General features: G+C 42.9%; 2 protein-coding genes across 6 annotated transcripts in view; one reads left to right on the top strand and one right to left on the bottom strand.

The window, feature by feature from the left end:
- Positions 1 to 201: 201 nt before the first annotated feature.
- On the top strand, positions 202 to 9810 carry LOC113124867 (secretory carrier-associated membrane protein 1). Its single transcript, XM_026298013.1, has 9 exons — positions 202 to 445; positions 3971 to 4048; positions 4677 to 4784; positions 5292 to 5403; positions 5631 to 5759; positions 6648 to 6807; positions 7126 to 7227; positions 7396 to 7513; positions 7625 to 9810. Exons 1-9 carry the CDS (start codon positions 389 to 391, stop codon positions 7772 to 7774), a joined length of 1014 nt encoding a protein of 337 aa, XP_026153798.1. The 5' UTR covers positions 202 to 388; the 3' UTR covers positions 7775 to 9810.
- Positions 9811 to 11880: 2070 nt separating this feature from the next.
- Positions 11881 to 22378, bottom strand: part of lhfpl2a (LHFPL tetraspan subfamily member 2a) — a 37681-nt gene continuing 27183 nt past the window's right edge. For all 5 annotated transcript variants that reach the window (XM_026298398.1, XM_026298396.1, XM_026298397.1 and 2 more), the window contains 2 exons: positions 18262 to 19074; positions 11881 to 13066 (listed from right to left, as the gene is read on the bottom strand). In XM_026298398.1, the coding sequence (XP_026154183.1) occupies positions 12810 to 13066; positions 18262 to 18682 (678 nt within the window). In that variant the 5' untranslated portion in view covers positions 18683 to 19074 and the 3' untranslated portion in view covers positions 11881 to 12809. The remainder of the gene's footprint in view (positions 13067 to 18261; positions 19075 to 22378) is intronic.

Here is a 22378-nt window from a genome sequence, read left to right as displayed (position 1 = left end):
GATATCCACCCATTAAACTGTTTTATAAAAAACTGTTTATATTAAAGATCAAGTGAATATTATTTCGTTTATTTATATATTCTAAAATACAACAAAAAAAGACATATATTTTGGTTGAATTGGTTTTAATGTGTAGGACGTGACGTTTCCTCACTTCCGCTAGCGTCCCGTTGAGTCACGTTTGATCCGCTGCCGGTGACCAATCCTCCACCTCGTTAGTGTTTCAGGACTAGTCAACACTTGACTTCACCTTCGACCGTGTCATCTCCTGGTTTCTTCTTGTTTCAAAGCAGCTGCTTCTGGCTTTGGTTATCGTTATCAGCGTCCACACCCATTTATTGATTCCGGTTTCGTAAAACCAAACGACTCAGGTCGTCCTTTTACAAGAATGTCAGATTTCGACAGCAACCCGTTCGCGGACCCGGACTTCAAGAACCCGTTTCAGGTAACGTAGCTCGCTGCGGCAGCCACATTGGCGTTAGCTGCTGCGTTATTCCACATTAACAACAGGTTTCTTAGCCAAGCGGGTCTGACACCGGATGTTGTGCGTTAAGCTGCTGACAAAAACGTCTACTCACTTGTTAGTCGGCTTTAGTTTGGCTGCCACCCAACATCTGTACACTTTGGCCAACATCTGTACACTTTGGCCCACTCCATTGACAAACCATGAAAAGGTGTTTCCTGTGATTCACACTGCAGGAGCTTGGGTGTGTGGTGTTTATTTAAACCCTGATGTGATGATATCACACAGTAAACATTTACTTGCTTTACTTTAGTGTTTCCATCTTATCCAACGTTGATATATCACACACCCTTTACTCCACTACACATAACTTACCAGATATAGCTACAAATACTTGTTTACAAAATACTACACAGTGTTAGGTATTAAACCAAACCTTTGTGTTTTTAGCAGTTACACCAAAAAGATGCAATAAGGAAGTTTTTAATGCCCAAAGTGCCAAATTATTCAGTATTACACAAAAAAAAATCAAACATGGTGAAGTCCATCATATTATATAGTATTAATACAAATGACTTCTTGAATCCTTTCCCATTAATTGTCTCAAATCACCCAGAGATACTTTGTGACTCCCAGGTAATAAGAACCACTGGCCCTACCTATATAACTGTATATAAAGTGTATAATAATAGTTTTCCCCCCATGAGCATTTATAATAGTAAAAAACTTACTACATATTATTGCAGCAGTAATAACTATTGTAAGCCTGACAAATTAATGAAAAACAAGTATTCTTACTTTTAATACTTCAAATACAGTCTGCTGATAATACTCATAGGACGCCTATAGGCTACAAATGGTTTTATATAAGTAGGGATTTATAGTGCATGATATTGATTTGTAATGTATTGTATTTGTAATGTAATTGTATTTTTACATTGTTGTACTGATACTTTTACTAGAGTAAACCAATACCATTCTTATCTTGACAGTCTTGTAAAAGGGAACCTGCACATAAGAGCTAAGTAAATAAATTCAACTCCTGTGCACATGTTGTTTCTGTTTTCATGTGTGGGTGGTTTATAGGTCAGGCATTCGGCATAATTCTGATGTTAGATGAAATGACCATGACTGACTTTGTGTACCTCACCAGAGAGGATAGTGCTGAGAGTATTAATGCTGAATTCTACCCAGGGTATTCAATTTGAGCAATTCTTACAAAGTACTTTTCAAAAACACAGAAGGAAATGAGCACAGCACTTAGTGTGACGTTGTGGTTTCAGATTGTTTCGCTCTTTTGTCTTGTCAAGTGTCTTGTCATGGGGAAAGCATGCGATTGATCATGTGCAGCATGTTCTCAGAGCTGAAAGGATTAATCCATTCATTGATTTGTCCAGCGACTGAAAATAATTCTGACAGTCATTGCTGTTTTTTTCTTCTTCTTCGACAAAATGAAAGGAATGATTTTTGGTTGTGGACTCCTGGCACAGTGTGGACTAAAAGTCAGATAATCATCCAAATCATTTTGATTTGACAGACTTAGTATAAAATGTAAATGGCTGATACATTATGACACAGAGAAAGACAGTTACTGTTTAATTACATAAACTTTGAAAAATCACCATGTTTCTGACAATGAAAGATGCTCAGTTTGGCACAGTTTGACCATCCAGCCACACAAAAAGTGAATCATTCCTGGTGCCCCATTAACATAGTGACATGACTAGTGATCCCCTGCTGTTCTTCCATTTCCCCGTCATTTGTTGGCAAAAGCTTTGTGACCTGAGGAGAAACTGGAGCTTTGATCCCTACTCTGAGCGATCTTCAATACTTCATGAAATCATATGGTGCCATCATGGCGGCATGTGGAGCTTGGATCCCCGCTGGCACTTCTTCTTCTTCTACATTTCATCATTCCCAGTCATGCATCAGCTTGCTCTTCCTGCTTTTGGCCTATTTTTCTGGACGTGCACTAATTACAGACGTTAGGGTCCATGTTAGTTAATAAAAAGCTTTTAAATCAGGCGTGTGTTTTGTGGAAACTACACAGACCATTGACAGTCATACTTTTTTTTTCTGCTGTTACATTTTGCAGCTTCACCTTTAAACAAACAACAGTACTCAGAGTGTTGAAGTAGTCATGGTCATGAGCCAGTGAGACTTCTGCACCTGCTCATGCAAAACAATGCATGTTTTATTACATTAAGAATATAGTGGATACTAGTCGGTGCTTATTGCCCTAATTAGGTGACAGGAGGTAGTTTTCACACAGGCACAGTGATGTGTGTGTTCGGTTGTGCAATGGGGCAGCATTAAAGTTTTAACGCAACATGCCCTGAAATATTTATGACCCCGGTCTGGTGACAAGTTGCAGCCTGTGTGTGTGTGTGTGTGTGTGTGTGTGTGTGTGTGTGTGTGTGTGTGTGTGTGTGTGTTGTGCAGTAGCAGAGAAGATGCTCTCAGAAATTTAAGAGTTGGAGAGACAGCGACAGGACTGCACTGAGTCTGGATAAGGATAGCACTTCAGGAATAAGCAGATGGGATGTTAATATGGAGCTTCGATTTGAATGACATTAGTGACAGACTGACAGCAGCTGATGGTAAGACTATTAAAAGCAGAACTGTAACCGATGCCTAGAGGAACCAGAAATTAACATGCAAATAGAGGTAGTGATGCTAAACTCTAGTAAGAGTTGACATTTTCCACTAGCTGAATGAGTAAACAGTCGTTTTAATCCAACGCTAAAGCCACTAATGAGTAAAACATATAGTGCAGGTGTGTTTGGTTTGGTTTTTGTTTACTAAAAATAGAAATATATAAAAAATATATCATCAGATTTAAAAAAAAAAAAAGATTCAGATTGTTGTATTTCTTCTTCATATACTATTTCAATCTCTTTAGCAATGAATTAACATGCACACAATAAATTAGTAGTTGTATACTTCAGTTCACTAAAGTATAGGTACCTGAAGCATGTGTTGAGTAAATGTACCTAGCTGTTAGTTTGTGTTTGCTTACACAGTATAACTGTCTGTCACTACTGTTTGAACAGACTGTTTAAATGTGCTCAGCTTGCAAATCAAGAATGTCGGGAAAAGAACCAGAAAGTTCGACAAAGCGGGAAAACACAATGTCTGCTTTTTTTATTTCTGTCTTTAGCAACCAGAAGCGTTCACACCCCCCTTTTTGAAACTCGTGGCTATTTATAGACGTCTTCCCATGAAGATTATTGGAATCATCCTGTCTTTGCCAGTATTGAATTATAGGGCCTGGTGCGTTTTGAATAAAGACGACTGTTTGGCCTTGATCTGGCAGAATAATGGAGGGTTGTTACGCTCACATGAGCCAGGTTTCTCATAGAGCTTCACTTGATTAAAACAGAGCAGGCCTGATATTCTCATGGTTAAATTATTAATCCCACTTTAGTAACTTGCTGCCTGTATCCAGCTTCTTAAAGTGTATGTGAGATCGTTTTAATAGTTTGTTTGTTTGTTTGTTTTTTTCAGGATCCTTCAGTGACACAAGTGAGACAGGGCGGTGCTCCGGGGCTGGAGGAGTACAATCCCTTCACAGATGCCAATCCAGTGAGTTCTTGTAGTTTATTCAGAAGCAGGGAATTCATTCATACATCACATCGATCTATAACCTACTGAAAGTATTCACAGGATTCAGAGGGTTGTTTCAGTTCTAAAGCGATCCATGTGAATCCACACTAACACATTTTGCAGTTGCCATGAGAATATAGCGGTCACTGCTAATTAAAAAATGTGCTAAATGGGAAATAAGACAAGTCCCTGAGCAGGGCGTTTAAATCCCAGAGCTTATCAGTCCTAAATATTCTCACAGCGACACAGCTTTATAACTATATTTTATAATTACACAGCACAAATCACCCAGAAACAAGGAACCTACCTGTGTAATTCAGTCTCTTTTTCCCCACAAAACATATTAACTACATTGGAAATAAAAATTCACTGATTTGCATAATAATTAAAATTATATTACCGCCACACTATGTGCATACACAAGCATTCCACACAGCTTCCATCGAGTCCTGTCATGTTTGCATTTCAATAAAATTCTGAATTAACTTAAGCTCTTTGATTCTGATGGAAGAAGTACAGCACTGCAGATTCAGGAGGTGCAGACCTGCTGCAGCCAGTTGTAATGATAATGTGATTTAGATGCAAACCCATCTGTTTTCTGCTGTAGACCCCTGCAGGCATGGCCCCCAAGACTCCAGCACCAACCATCAACACACAACCCGCCATCATGAAACCCACAGAGGAGCCTCCGGCCTACTCGCAGCCTCAGGCACAGGTATCCCCGACCACTGCCGGACTCACACAGACAGAAAACTATGGGCAGGTTTAACAGACGCTTCTTTACATTATCATCATGCTGATATTATTGCGCGTAGGAACAAGCAGTCAGTGTCAGTGACATCTCCAATGGTTTAATCCTGAATCGTCAGCAGAGTTATGTCAGTGCACTGAAGGTAGTAAATGTATTAACAGGACAGCTGGTTTCAAGCTGAGTGTGTGCACAGAAATGACACTCACCAGGAGGCTGTTTCCATCTGCGGCTGGGTTTTCTATTCGAGGGAGACAAACAGGGAGAGTCGGAGAGAAACCCAGGCATGCAAAGGGAAAAACTTCTGATGGGGCATCTCGTTTGTGGGAACATGTTTTTGTGTTCTGGTGCTGCTCCTGTAGAGAATTGGATCTATGGCCAGAGTAGAAAGGGAGAATTTCTGATGAGCTGAACAAACAGCCAGACTCACTCCTGTTTTCCCAGCATTTTAACATATTTTCTTCGCATGTGCAGGAGCAGACCCGGGCGGCTGCCGAGCTGTTGAGGCGACAGGAGGAGTTGGAGAGGAAAGCTGCAGAGCTGGACCGCCGGGAGAGGGAAATGCAGTCGCTTAGCGCTTCAGGAGGTTAGCGTCAGCTGTGTCGTAACTAAAAACAACAACTCACAGCTTGCTGTTTCACCAGGAAGCAGATTTTTACATAGTTAGAGCCTGTCACACTTTTAATGACTACACACTATTCCTTAATCTAAGCTCTAGATGTAGATATATAGATATAGATATAGATATAGATATAGATATAGATATAGATAGATAGTACTCACACACACTCCTCTTGTCTTGTCCTATTTCAGGCAGGAAAAACAACTGGCCTCCCCTCCCGGAGAAGTTCCCCGTGGGCCCCTGTTTCTACCACGACATTACTGTGGACATTCCTGTAGAGTTTCAGAAGACGGTCAAGATCATGTACTACCTCTGGATGTGTGAGTTGTTATTATTTTACGCCAAAGACGTTTCTTCTAGTGCAATCAAGCAAATGACATTTATAGTTTTCTGAGAACTGTTTTAGTTGTTTGACAGATTTCTGTGACATTTAATACAGTCAGATATGAAAAATGAATGAGATCAGCCTCAGCTGTACTTTCTGAACAGATGCTAACCGTGCTGATGTTTGCATGTCGGGGAGTTGTTATATGAGTCAGGTGAAGATGATATACATGGACATTACAGTAGCAGTCTGTTGGTTTCCTTTTCTCTTTGTTTATTTTTCCTCTTACTTATCTGTTGGTCTCTTTAATGGTACGGCTCAGTCCTTAGAAAAGAAGAATTCAGGAGTCACATGATAAGGGGGGGCATGGTGCAGTCATGTGGCTGGATGATTGTTTTAAAGTTGGTTTAGATCCAGACCACACAGATGGGGCAGATACTTTCTGTAATAAAAACCTCATCAAACCTTTTCAGTCTCAAGCACAAACATCTCTCCCCCCCAAGCTCAGCTGTGGTTTGTCAGCCAGCATGCGAATGTTGTATTTCACACTGTGATGCAAAAATCCCTTCAGTTTTACAGACTCCCTTGCCCCTGCAGTCACTGTTGGGACCTCAGGAACAAATGGTAATGATGAATTATTAAAGTGTGCATGTGTTCTCATCTCAGTCGGCCACACTGTTACAAGCTGAAATATTAAACCTCAGTGTTTCCTTCCACTTCTGTCCTGAGCTTGGCAGGGCATTGGACACTATTGCACGAGCCAGCTCCAGCCTGCTGTCCCAGCTCAGACTTACAGTCTACTGGGCCACCCTGTCCTGCTTTCCTTAAACTCCCCAGCCACATGTTAATTGTACTTCTTTCCTCTCTCACCTGTTCTCACCAGCTCATACAGGGACGCTGCTTGCTAACATGCTCGGTTGCCTGGCCTGGTTCTGTGTGGATGCTTCACGTGGGGTGGACTTTGGCCTGTCCATCCTCTGGTTCATACTCTTCACACCCTGCTCTTTCGTCTGTTGGTACAGACCACTTTATGGAGCTTTCAGGTAAACAACGCATGTATGTGCAGAAAAGGAAACGTTTTTCAGGAACTCTTAAATAAATAAACCAAAGAGAGGAAGTGAAACGTTGATGGGCTTTAACCTGACACACTCTTCATCAGAGCTGCAGGAGAAAAACACATGACTTTAAATCACATGACATAACGATATATTTTGCATCACATAATAAAACAGAACACAGCTTTCACACTTTTTGTTTAGGATTTAAATTTGTTTATCATCTGTTTCCTCGTTAAAACTTAAAATCCATATTTACCTTGGATGTGGAGATAAAACCACACTGTTTTGTTTTTCTTTCTGCAGGAGTGACAGTTCATTCAGATTTTTCATTTTCTTCTTCGTGTACATCTGTCAGTTTGGCATCTACGTTCTCCAGTCTATTGGCATCGTTGGCTGGGGTGCCAGGTGAGACAACAGGCCAAGCAGAAACCCTAAGAATCAATGTGTTCTATATATTTTTCAACACTCGGCCTCAAGCCTTTCGAGGACAGAAACATTTTAACACGTGTTAGAAATGTACGCCTTAACAAATAGTGTGACCAGACTTCTCCTTTAATGACTTTATGTCTTTAGCGGGTGGATCTCAGCTCTGACCGGCCTGAACAGAAACATCGCAGTGGGAATTATAATGATCCTCATTGCTGCTCTTTTTACATCGCTGGCTGTCATGTCCCTCATCATGTTCAAAAAGGTACAGTCGACTCACGGTCAAACTAAAAGATAATCAGGTAGCACCTGTAGCCGCCTGCTGAGCCCTGATTCTTCTGTTCTTCGCCTCTTCTCCCATGTTCGTCCTCACCAGGTCCATGCCATGTACCGTACCACCGGCGCCAGCTTCGAGAAGGCCCAGCAGGAGTTCGCCACAGGAGTCATGACCAACAAGACGGTCCAGACAGCCGCTGCTAATGCTGCTTCCAGGGCCGCACAAGGAGGCTTCAAAGAGCAGATCTGATTGGCCCACAGAGCTCGCTCATCTGCCCATCAACCCTCCACACCCTCCTCCTCCGCTCACTAGTGCATCTCCCAGTTTCCACTTGAAGACTTTGCAAGTATCACAGTGGTTATGCTGACCACCCAGCCAGCTGAGATCTGTCTCAGAGAGGAAATTACTACTGGGATCATTCAAAACTCCTGCCCCACTGCTTCTGTCCTACCCCCACTACCCCTGCAATCATGTGCACTCTCATCTCTGACTCTGGGACCCCTCACAACACTGCACTCCTACCACTTAACCAGTGTGCTGTTTTGTTTTTCTCTGTGAGTTTGTGTGTGTGTGTGTGTGGCCAACTAAATGAATGTTTTTGTGCCTATTTAAATGTCTGTGCCGCCTCAAGGACAGATTCTAACGTAGCCGAACCAAGTCCGACTTTCTAAAGTTACCTGGGCATTTCCAGCCATCAGCCATTTTCAAAGTTCTTGCCATCCTAATCACTACTTTATTTATTAGTGGGCAAATGGACGTCATCGCACACCCTGTAGTTGATAATTCACACACAACAGCATTTTTAGAAATATTTTAGTTTTCCATGAGTATGTAACTTACCACTGTTGCCCCCTGGTGGAGGGACTTTGTATTGTAAGATGAATGCTGTGCATTCCAGTTGCCTTTTACTTGTTGCTTTCCTCAGAATTAGGCAGAGTGATGTTTCACCCCAGATGTTATGTGTGAAGTATTAAACATCCACCCCTGTAGACGGTAGAGCTGCAACAAACGATTAATAAATTTTATGAGCTATTGTTCGGGTAAATTTTAGGAGTTATTATTCAAGGCTTTTTATTTTGGGTGGAATATCACTTTAAAGTTTATTCAAGTATTTCTTCGTTTTGTAATCTTTTGCCTATGATTATCTGCATATCCATTGCAAAATCACACAGAGTTGCACTTTAAATCTGGTCTTTAGATTCTTCGTCTGCACATTGGCCTCCATACTAATATTGGCCTCATGCCTTCCTGCTTATCGTTGAAAAGTCATACATGTGACCTGCAGCATATTTTCACGACACCTACCTTCTGTGTCATTTCACAACCAGAGGTTAATGGATGACACTGTTAACACTAAGAGATCCACTACTCTGTATATACAGCTGCATGTTTATACAGTTTAATGTTTTTGAAGAGGAAAGTCATTTGTCTCCAGCTTTTCTTGTGTGCTGGAGGTTACCTCAGTTCTACTCAGGATGCATTCTTCACTTGCATGACGAGGTTTAATATTAAACACTGACTGGCCCCTGGTTTTAAATAAATGTGCTGTATGTTAAGTGTTTCGCAATAAAATTGACAGATGACAGAAATGGCCAGTAATGTTGTTGTAATGCTTGGTTATTCATGATTTAAGACACGTGGATTGCAATCAATCATCAATGCATCATGTCTCATTGTCTAGATTTCCTAAATGCATATACCTGCTGAAATAGCTTTGAATGTCTTTTTTTAATATATTCTACGTCCTTGTGTTGCGTCAGTGGAGGCTGTGTAGCTTTTTCACTGGTTGAATATGTCTGATCACTGTTGTGTCACATGTTTAAGTCTCTGTATGTGTGTAGGAGTGTAAATAGAGGGAATTTTGGGCCTTCACGTCTTAACCTGTGTGCAGGGCAGAGTGTGGCTGTGGGTCTGGGATCTTTTTTTTGACTCCTTGAGACTTTTTTTTTTTTTTTTTTTTTTTAAATCTGTTGAGGCTTCCTGCAACATGCTGTTTGCTCTATTTGCCTTTTTCAATTTACCACTGGCCTAATTTGGATGAGTATATTTACTGTGTATACAAAGAGATGATTCCTTAAAAAAAGAATCAGACTGAATGGCACCGAAGGATTTTTGCTGTTATTTTTGACTTGCTTAAAAAGGCGTTAGACTGCATTGCAATGTGAACTGTGTGATGTGCTGTAGATGGACTGTGGCTTTAAGCTTTTAATCAACACAGTATGTGGTAGAAACACTGAGAATGAAATTAAACTCAGAAGCATCTTAACGACTACACTTTAATGAAACTACTGAGAAAAAAACTGAAGGGATGTTTGTATAGTTTGTATGATTTACTGATGATCAGCGGTTTGCTCTAAATTTTAGTGTAATTTCAAAATGCAGTCGGGTTTCACCTTCAGTCGCATGTTGAGTAGTTTAAGTTTTGTATATTTATTGTATTAACAATAAAATTCTTCTTCTGTATGTGTTTGATGGTTTTCTCATATTTGTTGTCTATGTGCTGTAAACATCTAGACAAGACCAGGCTCTGTGTTCATTTAAAACAGACCCTGGTGAATGACAGGGTGGACTATGTCAGTCGGCCTGTACCTGCAGCTGAGAGCCAGACGATGTCAGTGTTTATCAAAGAACATGAGATGCTGCAGTTACATTCAGACCCATTCACTTTCTGCACACTTTGTGTTGTATGTTTTGTTTTAAATGATACTTTTGGATTGATGGGGCATCAGTATAAAACTCAAACATTTAAAACAACAATGGACACTTCAGAGAAGCTGTAGAAAATAAACACACACTCACAGCAAATTACAGATGAAGTGCTGAGTCCTTCAGTCTCTGCTCAAACAAACCTGTGGAAAATGAAGCAGAGTAACACGTTCACAGGAGACTGGTAGGAGACCATATTCACCACCAACAGAGAAAAGGACTCGGAGGAGGAATAATCTCTCACAGCCTCGAGGGCTTCTCTTCTTTAGCACCAGGGGTGTGAGACAACAGCACCAGCCTTCAGCCTTCTGCTACCTGTGTTTCCACACTGTTAACGTTTCATCTATTGGAGAAAGTGACCCATACTAGTAAATGAAACCAGTAATTATTTGCACAGATTTATAAACTACAAAATGCATCACCATGTTCACCAACATGTGTCTGTGTGCTGCGGGACATGGTAATGGGACATGGGACTGTGGGACATGAGTTAAGACAGTCCAGCAAATCAAAGTACACACATCAAAACACTCACTCATCCTATATTTAGTAAAGGTAGAACATATAAAGCTACTTCCATATTAACTGGCACATTATTCTAAACATATTCATAGATTATGTTCATAGAGTGATGTGTGAGAACCACAGACCTTCTCAACAACCATCAGGTGAGAGTTCATCCTTTCTCTTCCAGGTATAAATGGAGATGAGCTCAGACTTGCCTCATCCTTATTCTCCCTGTCTCTTTCCATTATAAGGAAAACAAGAGGCGAAACTAAAAGTCTCTGGCAGTGAAACAGGCCGGAGTTTCTGCTGCGCTCCTCAGATTGCACGATTTGTCATGTGCCTAATCTGGAAGTCATCAAGCGCCATGTTTAGCGCACTGGTGGAGGAAGGGAGCCACAGGGTTGTGCCAGAGGCTTCTCTGTAGCCCACATGGAGGGAGGAACATCTGGGGAGGTAACTCTCACGACACAAAAATACACACAGGTAGTGCAAGTACTAGCATCTGGTATCTGGGGAACAGTGAGACTGAAGGTGGAAGATGTGGGGTGGTTGTGTTGAAAAGATGAGCAGTGGTGGAAGAAGTACTCACAACCCTAGCTAAAAGAAAAAAAAATACAACAACCCAGATGTGCATTTAAACACAGGGACAGAAGTACTCTCAATAATACGTATGTCAAGTATCAAAAGGGAAAAGAACTGGCTGGGAACCTCTGGCTTCATTTGAATATTTTATAAGCATACTATGTTTTCCTTTATGTAAAGTATCAGCAGTAGATGTAGCTGTAAATAAGAGCAGTGCAGTGAAAACTGCAATATTTACAACTAAAATATAGAGGGAAATAAGTATAATGTGGCATAAATGGAAATACTTAAGTACAAGTACCTTAAAATTCCACTTAAGTAAATGTACTTCGTTACTTTCCACCACTGAATGTGAGGCACACGTACACACAGAGTTCAGTTCTGCATCAGTGGAAAAACTGATCACCCGTTGGCTGGAAAACACACCCACCCCCACTCCAAGGGCCAAACCGAGGTCTCAGCACCGAGCTGGCTGCTCCACTTGCTGCACGGCCTCCTTCCACCTCCTCTCCTTCCCCACAGTGACGCTTTCACTGGATAAAAACTCAAACCAAGCTGCATATTTTTCTCCCTTCTCTTTATTTGTTTGGCAGAAACAAATGAGAACAGATAGGACACTATCTATGACTCAACAGACTCCCTGAAACCAGACATTACTAACAACAGCATTACTTCATTTACGTGTCCTCATCATTCAGTCCATGTGCACAGGGGGTCTGCAGGAACGAGGAGGAGGCAGGGACCCCCCATAGGTGGCCTTTCTGCCAAAACTAGGATTAACCTCACTTCATTTTAGGATTCTGCAAAATAGAGGACAAACAAGATGCACCACAGAACTTTCCTTTGCTCGTTCTCGTGCAGTCTGTTTCATCAATACATATCAAAGGTCTGCAGACATTAATCAATCAGTACATTCTCTAAGCTTTAAAGGACATCCACACTGAGTTAAAGGCCATTTATTCTGGGAGTAGTTTATTCTGACTGAGTAGTGGTTCCCTTGTTGAGTTAATCCTCACACATGGCAGGTTAACAGATCCAGGTTTGCTGATTGTGGTCTGGTGACAAAAACACCAGTGTTTTGTTTTTTGTTTTGTTTTTTTTTAAGGCAAGAGTGACTTCATCAGTCCAGCCTGGATCAAGCTGATCATAACTATGTACAAAATATATATAATCACACGTATTTACAGAGCATGTGGTGCCAGACGGGGCCTTTCTGAACACCCACATGGTTACACATGAATACAATAACAAACACAGCACCTCTAGTGGCAGAAAGACAAATACACACTGAGAAAAAACACTTGGCACTTTTAGGTTTCTCCCACAAACACGAGACAGACAAAAGAATCAGTTTTAGTGGTAAACAATTCAGGGGGCTCCATTTCACAAACCAGCCTTATGAGAACAAACAGAAGAGCAGGTGTTAGTTGTTAAAGGCCTGTTGCTCTTCTTCACGTTTCCCTGCAGGACTGAGGGAACAGGACTGTCTTCAGAGGAGGCAGATCAGGCTCTTGCCCTCCTCGATCTCCTCCTGGACCTTGTCGCTGGAGGTGGCGATCTCGGCCTGTGCAGAGAAGACAGCGCAGACGAAGGTGAGCACGGTGCCACCCATGGCAGTGTAGAAGGCCCAGCCCATGGAGCAGAGCCCGGCCCTGTACGGGGACGCATCAGGACCACAGTACAACTGGACCTTATCTGAACCCCAGCCAGCAGGGTACAACATCAGCCCCAGGATCAGAAAGAGACCTGCAGGCAGGGAGACAGGCAGAAGGAACGTTAACTTGACGGATGGTAGCTTATTAAAAAACACTGTTAACAGCCAAATCAGTGTCAAACAGCAAAATACAGAACATCCTAGATCATTCTTGACCTTGGAAATAATATCTTCACCTAAAAGTTTCCAGGGATCATAAAAATGCATGAACCCACCTGTCATGGTCTGTGGCAATAAGCCTGTGTGCCTGTTATAGTCTGATGGAATCGTTTTGTTAAGTCCTGAACCTTTTGCTGAACAGACCAATCAGGTGGAACCGTGCTCTGCAGACTGTGAATGTTTATACCACCTCAGTGTAAAAACTAGATCCAAGATTTGACAGAATGGCCAAATAATGTCACAACTCTGAGGAAGAAACTCACAAAAGATCAAATGTGCTTCCATTCCTGAGGGATTTGGACAATTTATTTTTTCAGCCCATCTGCTCGTGAAGACTGCAGCTAATTATCTCTGCAACCACCAGCATTCTCATGCACGAAAACATTTACTGCTAAAGTGCCATCCTGGCATTCAAAGCATCCCTTCAGTACGAAAAAAAAAAAGTTAGCGTGTGCAGAAATGGTTCCCTTATGACTGTCTGAAACGTGACTGAAGATAATCTCAGAAAGACCTCCAGCGCAGCGACTGCCAAGAGAGGAAAGAGAGACCCAAGCCTGCATCTCGACACACGATCCTGTTGGGTCGGAGCATAACAGAGACAGGAGAACAACAGGAAAAAGTAGCCGAAGGGCTTCCCACCCGCCGGAGTCGCTGGCCGACCCTCCAGCATCCTGCGTCTCGATGGAAGGACAGGGCCACGTCCTGTTATACCGTGACCTACTTCTACTGCTGTTCTGGCTGGTCTTCACCTCGTTACTATTCCTGACACATGCTGCCGCTCTTATAGATCTAATAACAACCTTTGTTCTGTAAGTAATTTAATGTCATGAGGTTCCTGCAGCGTTCTCCAAACTAAACGCTGGAAGATTTTTCTGATAAATTAAGATCATTGATGCTGGTGAAAATGACAGAGAGACTTAAAATGACCACAAAGATCATGGACTGTGGCTCCACACACAAAAACTGACTGATTCAGCCACTTAAAAAATAAATTATTACGTGTCAATAAGCTTCCTAGAAATTGTCCTCAAGGAGGCCAAAAGTTATAAGTGATGTTACTGTTATTGTCAGATAGAAAAAAACATTCAAGACGTTTGTAAATCAAAGGGAAGAATTTTTATGACCATCTGAGGCCTTTTCTGAGGAAACAGAAATCAGCACTTTTTAAGAGATTTCAACACCTGCAGAAACCCTGTTCGCATCACTTCCTCCAGTGAAAGAGGATCGGTCAGAGCTGACCCGGCCAGAGCTTGGAAACCACTTACAACAGTAAAATCAGAGATAAGAAATGAACCAGACAGAGAATGAAACTTTCAGTCTTAATGTTTTCACCTGATTAAGAAGCAGGTTCTGCTGCTCTGCTCCATGAAAACCAGTGTGATGTGAAACTCTCTGCTTCCTTTCATTCTCTGCTAATCTCTCTCTGCTTCCTTTCCTTCTCCTGCCATTCTCTCACTCTTAAAGCACCAAATATCGTATTAAACAAGGAAATGAAAACTGGGTCATAAATTCTTTCCACATGTTGCTGCACTGCCCCGACATCCAGACCAGCTCCAGTGATGGATTGAAGGTATGGTTTTAATTCCCAACCCCACCCCTCCTAAGACCCCCCCCCACCCTTCACACACACACACACACACACACACACACACACACGTACACTAACCCCTCGGTGCGACCCCCCTACAAGCTGGACCTTCTAACGTAATTTCCCAATGGACTCCAGCCTTCATTATTCCCTCTGGACTGGCTCTTGTCTCCGTTAAATGTCAATTCACCACCATCAATCAGTTTCTGATCACTGCCTCAATGCCACCAATCATCCAGCCTCCTCCACCCCTGCTCCCACAGCCTCCACCGTGTAACCCGGCCCAGCGGGTCTGCACTCTCCTCCAAGAAATCTGGCCACCTTCCTCCCTTCCAGGAAAAAAGAAGGAGCCAATCACCCTGCAGCTCCTGCATCTCTCTCCACCCAGCGCCTCCTAATGCAGGAGTCGGGTGTTTAGAAACCTACATTAATTGGCCACTTGTGGGCACAGAAACAAATGATGTAAACTCAGTATGTTATTATATTATTACAAAGTTAGATCAAACTTAGGAAAATACATTAAGATCCAGCAGATGCAGAGAAACAGTAGCATCAAGCTGGAGCTGTGGAGTTTTGTTTCCGTTTAGTGCAGCTGCTTCGCTCTCCACCGAATCCTGAGGGACATATTTAGTTGCCGAATGCTCCACTACATCCACCAGCTACTCCCTGACTTTATCTGCCTGTAGTTTGGTGCAGAGCAGAGTTTTTCAGACACTGATGAACTGAAAGGGTGAAGTTGTGGGACGTAAATACAAAACAATGAGCTGAAAGATACCAAAACCCTACCAGCACTGACACCAGATACAGTAATATTTTTTTGTTTTTCTGTGTTACAAACAACAAAAAAGCCATTCCCCACAAAATTTGATGTGATACAGTGTAGATTGTAGGGTGGACAGGCTGCATATCCTCATAATAACGGCCTTTGCAGTTTATTGTTAGTATACCAGTGCCTCTGAATGAAAATAGGTCTGATTTATTGTTATAAAAGGCTGCACACTGTAGGTTTACAGATGTAAATACCAGAGTGTAAAAATAACAAAGTCTTTCCTAACGTCATGTTTGCTCTTCTTTGGCTGGTGTGACTTTGAAAGAGGTAAACCTAAAAAATAAGTGTTGGGAATCCCAGTCATTAGTCAGAGGCGACAGCTCTGGGTTCTTTTACGTAACACATAGGATCTTATGTCACAGTCACCATCGGACAGTAAAGCTGCTTAAATTCCTGTTTTAATGACTGTTTCGCTTCCTTCACATGCAGCCTGTGACTCAGGGCTGGAGGGAGAGTTTATGACAGGTAATAAAAGCATTAGACACTGAACACACAGGAATTGGAAACAGCTTTATGGCTGAGTTTGTTTGCAGCCTCGTTTCTAAACCTTTTCATGAAAAGGGACAATGAGTGAGGAAGGCATTTCAATAAAAGCACAAAGAATTCACTTACAGGCAGTCTAACTGGTGTATAAGTGGTTTTTAGGGGCCCTGCAGGATACGAAGTTTACCCATCTGACCCTCAACAGAGGACTGTCTGTTTTAGCCATTAGATTAGGTAAAGAGGAAGAAATGGATTTACCTTCAACTGAAATCTTAAAACCACCTGAGCTTAAATCGACCATCAGTTGAAAGGCATCTGCTCCCATTAGAAAATGTGTCAGGGGGGTCAGGAAAGTCTAAAGTAAAAAGTACAAGTGACATCACTGCATGTGAAGATTAGGGTAATGGGGTCTGGAGGTACTCCAGTGCAATGACGTGACCATCTCTGGCAACAGCATCGCAATCTTCCCATCTGAGGTCAATCACTTCCCCAAACATCGGCCATCTGGCTTCAGTTTTCTCATTACCGGAGGGTCGGCACGCACTGTGGAAATAATGATTAGTAGAGTCGGTGTGTTGGAGGTGGATATCAGGGAGGCTGATACCATTCACAGGCCTGGTGGAAAGACAGGCCCAAAGACACTCATGCACACTGACTGATGATTAAAGTTGGAGCAGAAACAAACCCAAGCAAACACCAGCACTGTTGGACACTGTTGGATGTCAGACAGGTGCTATATGCTGGGTCTCATCTCTCCCTGTGGTTCAAATGAGTAAAGGGTGGTCGGCCTCTAGCTGCAAAGGAAACCTTCCCGCCTCCTCTCGCCCCATTTCCTCTTCCTCTTCCCCATCCTCTCCACAATGAGGAGACTCAGCAGTGCATTTCCCCACTTTGATGACTTCAGCCTTACAGGCAAATAGGGGGATTTCAGGTGGCGTAACACTTTCTCTGTTAGGGTTACACCACCTGCAACATGGCTACTGAAAGGTAGTTCCCCAGTGAATGAGCACAGCTGGTGATATAAAATATGAGGCTTGTTAAGAGAAGAGAAAGCGCTAATTCATTTTTGAGGGAAACCCCAAACTACTGAATTTCAATATTAACACTGACCACAAAAATCCAATAGTGATCTGATTATATTCTAGTGACTGTTGATGCCCAAAATATTTTTGGTGCCCTAATATTCCTCATTGAGTGCACACATTTTACGAAAAAAATTCAATAGTCCCAGAGATATTAGAGTGGCAGTTACAGGCAAATTTATATGATATAAAATTGTTTTATCGCTTGAATCTACATCTAACTCATGCAGCTATAGTAGGATATTTGGAGAAAATGGGACAGAATAAACATTCACGGTAAAATATTTGAAGCCTATTGAGTTGAAAGAGACTCCCTTTGCCATTCATCATTTGCTCTTTGAGTGGATGTTCTCCCTCTGGTCAGCAGCAGATTACAGCTTGGCATGCCCTTCACCATACACCCACCTTTTCTGTTTGGGCCTGCACCAAATAAATAACTGTGTGGGAGGACAGCCATAATCACCAGAGGGCTGAGAGCTACAGTCTGAGAAAAGAAGAGAGGTTCACTGAGCATGATCTCATGGCCTCCTCCCTTCCATAATTCACCACAGTGAGTCAAAGTGGCCCAAGATGTGGGCTCAGCCACACAACCAGAGACACAGGACGCACACCCTTCACACACAAACGAGATACGCATGCGTGAACAACTACTTTTTAGGCCAATCAGGTGTCAGAAAAAGCTTCAGCTGACTGGGGAGAAAGTAAATATTAGGGTGGAGGCTGTTCTGAGTGACAGCTTTCAGGGTGGAAACTTGGTTAAAAGTCACCAAAGGCTCCATGACAATCAAACACATCATTTGAAGAAGTGTTGTGGGACTTGTAATCAATGTGTTTAACTGAAAGCATATCTTTTCATTTACCTTGATGAATGACGGACACCACAGGAATGAACAGAAACAATTCGGGTTAGGTGACCTGACTCAGCTTTGTTCTTTAAAAACCGTACTTTGTGTCCGCCCAGGACTCATAACACAGTCAGAGCCAGTTCAAACCCGACTCTTCTTCTGATGTAATGAAAGAAACATTTTAACAGGGAGCATTCAGCAGCTTTGCAGACGGACCATGCGAGCTGTGTCCGAGTCTCACCTGCGATCCCTTGCAGCAGTCCACACACATTAAAGATGCTCTTCTTCATGATGCTCTGGAAGCACATGGTGAAGACTGAGATGAAAGCCACGGCACACAGCAGCAGGATCCCTGCCGCCAGGAAGATAGAAGTCGCCTGCCAGAACCCGCTGGCAATTTCCCCAAAGTGTACCGCGTACGGCCCGCACAGTATTCCACGCTGCAGGTGAGGCAGTTTTATACAGCGGCCATAGATGCCTAAAGTGGGTCTGTAGGCCTCTCCGGCTGTGGTGGCCCCATGGGGGCTGAAGACGGCATCCGGGGTGCGGGGAAATCCCACTAGCCAGTCGGTGCTCATGAAGGCGATTAGTTCTCCGAACGCTGCCACGATACTCAGCAGAGTCCACAGCATGGAGCGGCAGGTGACAATGACATGGCACATGCTGACAGTGGCTGGAGTCTCCCTCTGTTCAGATGTCAACACTGCTGAGAGGCGAAGAGGTGGATTGTGGGTCAGGGGCCCTCAAGAGACCAAAAGCTGAAGTTGTGATCCTTCTCTGGTGCAGATGTGTAACTAAGTGGACACTTCACAGGACGGAGTAGGTGACTCTGCCCTACTCACGTTAATGATTCACAGTCTCTGCTTTCTCTCTGTGGCTTTCACTTCTGATCTTGCGCTGGTGTCGTTTCGGCACAGCTGTTGTTCCTCCTCCTTGAACTCACCCTCCTTCTGTCGGCTCGGTCTTCAGACTCTTGCTCTGTCTGGTTTTGGTGTCTACATTGTATTGAAGCTGTGTTCCCTGAGCCAGCCCGCTGGCGTCACATCAGACACACCTAAGAGATAAAACACAGAGGCAACAAGGTGAGTATTTCAGTGCTTGTATAAAATGTGTAATTGCATGTATAAAAGAAGCTCAAGGATAATCAGTAATCTCTGTTGTGAGGAAGTGCAGCTTTTCCGTTTCTCCCCTGTCATATTTGGAAAAGCATCAGTGTGGAGACTGGGGAAAGTGTGGAGGAGGAGCAGGGAGAGGAGGAAGGGAGGCGGCTGGTGTGGATCTTTAGGAGCAGGTCTAATGAGTTGTGTAGGGATGTGTTCGTTTGAAGTGGTCCTCCTATGTTTTCATTGTGTTTCTGTTAAAGGGTTTGTGATCAGGGCACTCACAGCACTATCTGCTCCTGGGGGATTCTCATGACTGAGGTTGTCAAAACAAAAAAATAAAGAAAACAGAAAATTCATATGCATGTCTGCCTGTGTGTGTGTGGAGGTGGAGATTCTGGGGATAAAACAGGCATGGAAAGAGTGCAATGAGAAGCGGATGCAGACAGAGAGAAAAACAAGCCTGAGGCCTCTCATCAAGCAACCCACACTGCTGACCTGGGGTCAGCCAACAGTTGATAATACAACGGTCGTCCGGTTGTCACATGACCGCTGGATTGCGATAATGTCAAGGGGTGTGACCACGTTATACTTTTATCTGACAGCAATAAACACTTGGCACATACAACATACAGAGTGTAGAGATGCCACAGTATAGTTAGAGTCAGCTGCACAGCAACTGAACACATTAAAGTACCACTTAATGCATCAATAATTAAAATAGTTGGTAGTTTACCACTGACAGGTTGTTGTAAACAAACATGGTGGAGCAGATTAACTCGTGGAAAAGGAACAGTAAGTTATTTTTGTCTTTGGATCTAATGTCTGTAGGTTGTAATAGACATTTTGAGGTTTGTCTATCTTCATTACCTATGTGCTAACTATGGAGCTGGGTCCATATAACTATATATATAAAATGCATGAAGATATTTCTCAAAATGTCAAACTATCTGTTCTTCTTCAGATCTTTGTTGGCCTCACAGGGAGAAGTTCTCCAGTAGAAGATGATCTTGGGAGATAAGACAAATAGTATTTCTGTGTGAGTTTGGGGTTTTATCTATGGGATATTAACAAATCTGAGTAGAGCATACAATAAAACACAGAAGGTGGATTTCTCAGAAAAGATTAAAAGGTGCTTATCCAGGCCTTTGTGTTCATGTCATAAATACAACTCTGCACCAAAGCTGACAGTTGTTTCTTTTCTTTGAGCCTTTGTTTCTGCACTGGTTTCCCTGCTGTCTCTTGGGAGTCTGTTAGTCATTCTCCAACCAGCGCTTGGCAGGGCGGCAGAGGGAGCTGGGGGCCGCTGTTGACACGTGTCCCGCCCACACCGTGAGGTTTCCATCACTCGGGCCCCAGTGTGCCCTTACAGAGAGCCATGGTTGTCCCTTTGTGGTCACAACCCAGTAACACTCAGTATGTGAGGGCATGTGTGTGTAAGAGCATTACACAAACTTTGATCTTTGTCATCCTGTTGAGATCTCAACAACAGTCCTCTTTCTTTTTGCCCTTTCTTCTTTTCCAACAGAGAAAATGACCCAGATCTGTGGTCTGTTGCATGGCTGTGTGTGTGTGTGTGTGTGTGTGTGTGTGTGTGTGTACTAACGTACAGTATGTTTGGACTTTGTAAAACAGATGAGATCATAAGAACAGGCACAGACAGCCGCCTCTGTGCATTTGGACTAAAATTATTTTTATGAATCACACGCGTTCTCATTGCTTCACCATGAACAGATGCAAGAGCAGATGCAGACACACACGTACTAACTGAACTTATTGAAAAACACTTCCCAGCCCTTCACACAAATGCCGCTGACGTTTGGGGGGTTGGGTCCCAAGGGTTCTTTGACAAGACTGATGTTTGACGTTGGGATTTAAGACAAATGGTTTTTAGGCATGAGATACTGGCAGTCACAAGATTTAAGGTTAAACATTTGCTGGCCAGTTGCGACGGCTAATTCCTCACTGACAGGAATATTGTTGGAAACACTTCGGTGCTAAAACAATTCAAACCACCTGGGGAGAAATGGAGCTCTCAAGACCTGGACACTTAACCTTTGGCCTTGCTTGGCTGCAGTATTTTAGCATCATGTGCCTCTTGGTGATACAGTACCTTCCAGTGGGTATCGGATTATCGGACTCTGCCTTGAATATGGGTTAGCAGATCTAAGCCTGGTTCTATGAATGTACCTGATATTGTCACAAAGGTATGCTCAGACGTCTGTCCACTGTTCTCAGACGAACACATTTCAGCCCTTATCATGAACAAAAGTTTCCCAAGATAGAGTGAAGCATGGTGGACTATATATGTGAAGCCTGAGGTGGATTTATGATGTATTTTCTACTCCCTGAGTGACCAGGGGGAGAATGAGGATTATTTCAGGTTCAGTTTACATACACAGAAGAGTTTACAACCTTCAGGCTGCACCCAGCACAACCCTGCTGACCCCAAACACTAATTCCCATGCATGCACACACTTACAAGACTCCCTGCCATCTGACACAGGCACCCCTAAAGTGTGAGCCAGCAGCCCACAGCTTATAAGGAAGAGAACGTCTCCACACTTGGAGCAGACCTTCGTAATGGAAAAGGTCATAAAAAATAAATCAGGATTAACCAACAATCGGTCACAGATTCAGACTAGAATAAGGCTGTAGCTATGTCTGCAGTGAGGACGGTACTGGTACTGCTTTGGGTTATATGCTGATGTTTACCATAATGGAAACACATTAAATACACATGGAAACTTTATGTCCAAGGAATAACCACAGTGTTGGGGTGTCATGCTCCAGGTACCATGAGGGTCTGTACCATATTTTGTGCCAAGTAGATGATGAGATACTTCACAGGGGAAGTGAACATTTTGATCCCCTAATGGCCCCAAAGGTAAACCCAATGGGATATTTCACCCCAAACCAAAGTGCTGGACTCTCTGAGTATAAGTGCACAGCTCCTGTTCAAAGAGTCCACTCAGCCTTTCTCTTATCACAGCAACAAAACAGCAGGAAACGCCTTTCCACACTGCCACCGGCAGGAAACCATCTACATATGTATGGACATGCCATGAGTAGAGAAATGCATCACCATGGAGAGTGTTTGTGTAGAGCTGGATCAGGGAGAGTTTGCATAAGGACTATGTGCTGAAATAAGAGCAAGAGAGAGAACTAAACTCCTACAAGCTCTTCTGAAGCATCTACAACTCAGCTTCAATACTCTGGGAAATCTAATCCAGTAAAGTCTGACATGTTCCCTTTTCT

The sequence above is a fragment of the Mastacembelus armatus genome, chromosome 12 (assembly GCF_900324485.2).
Source record: "Mastacembelus armatus chromosome 12, fMasArm1.2, whole genome shotgun sequence".
In the NCBI taxonomy this organism is placed as follows: Eukaryota; Metazoa; Chordata; class Actinopteri; order Synbranchiformes; family Mastacembelidae; genus Mastacembelus; species Mastacembelus armatus.
Note: the sequence above shows the minus strand (reverse complement) of the source record. Positions and strands in the feature narration are given on the sequence as shown.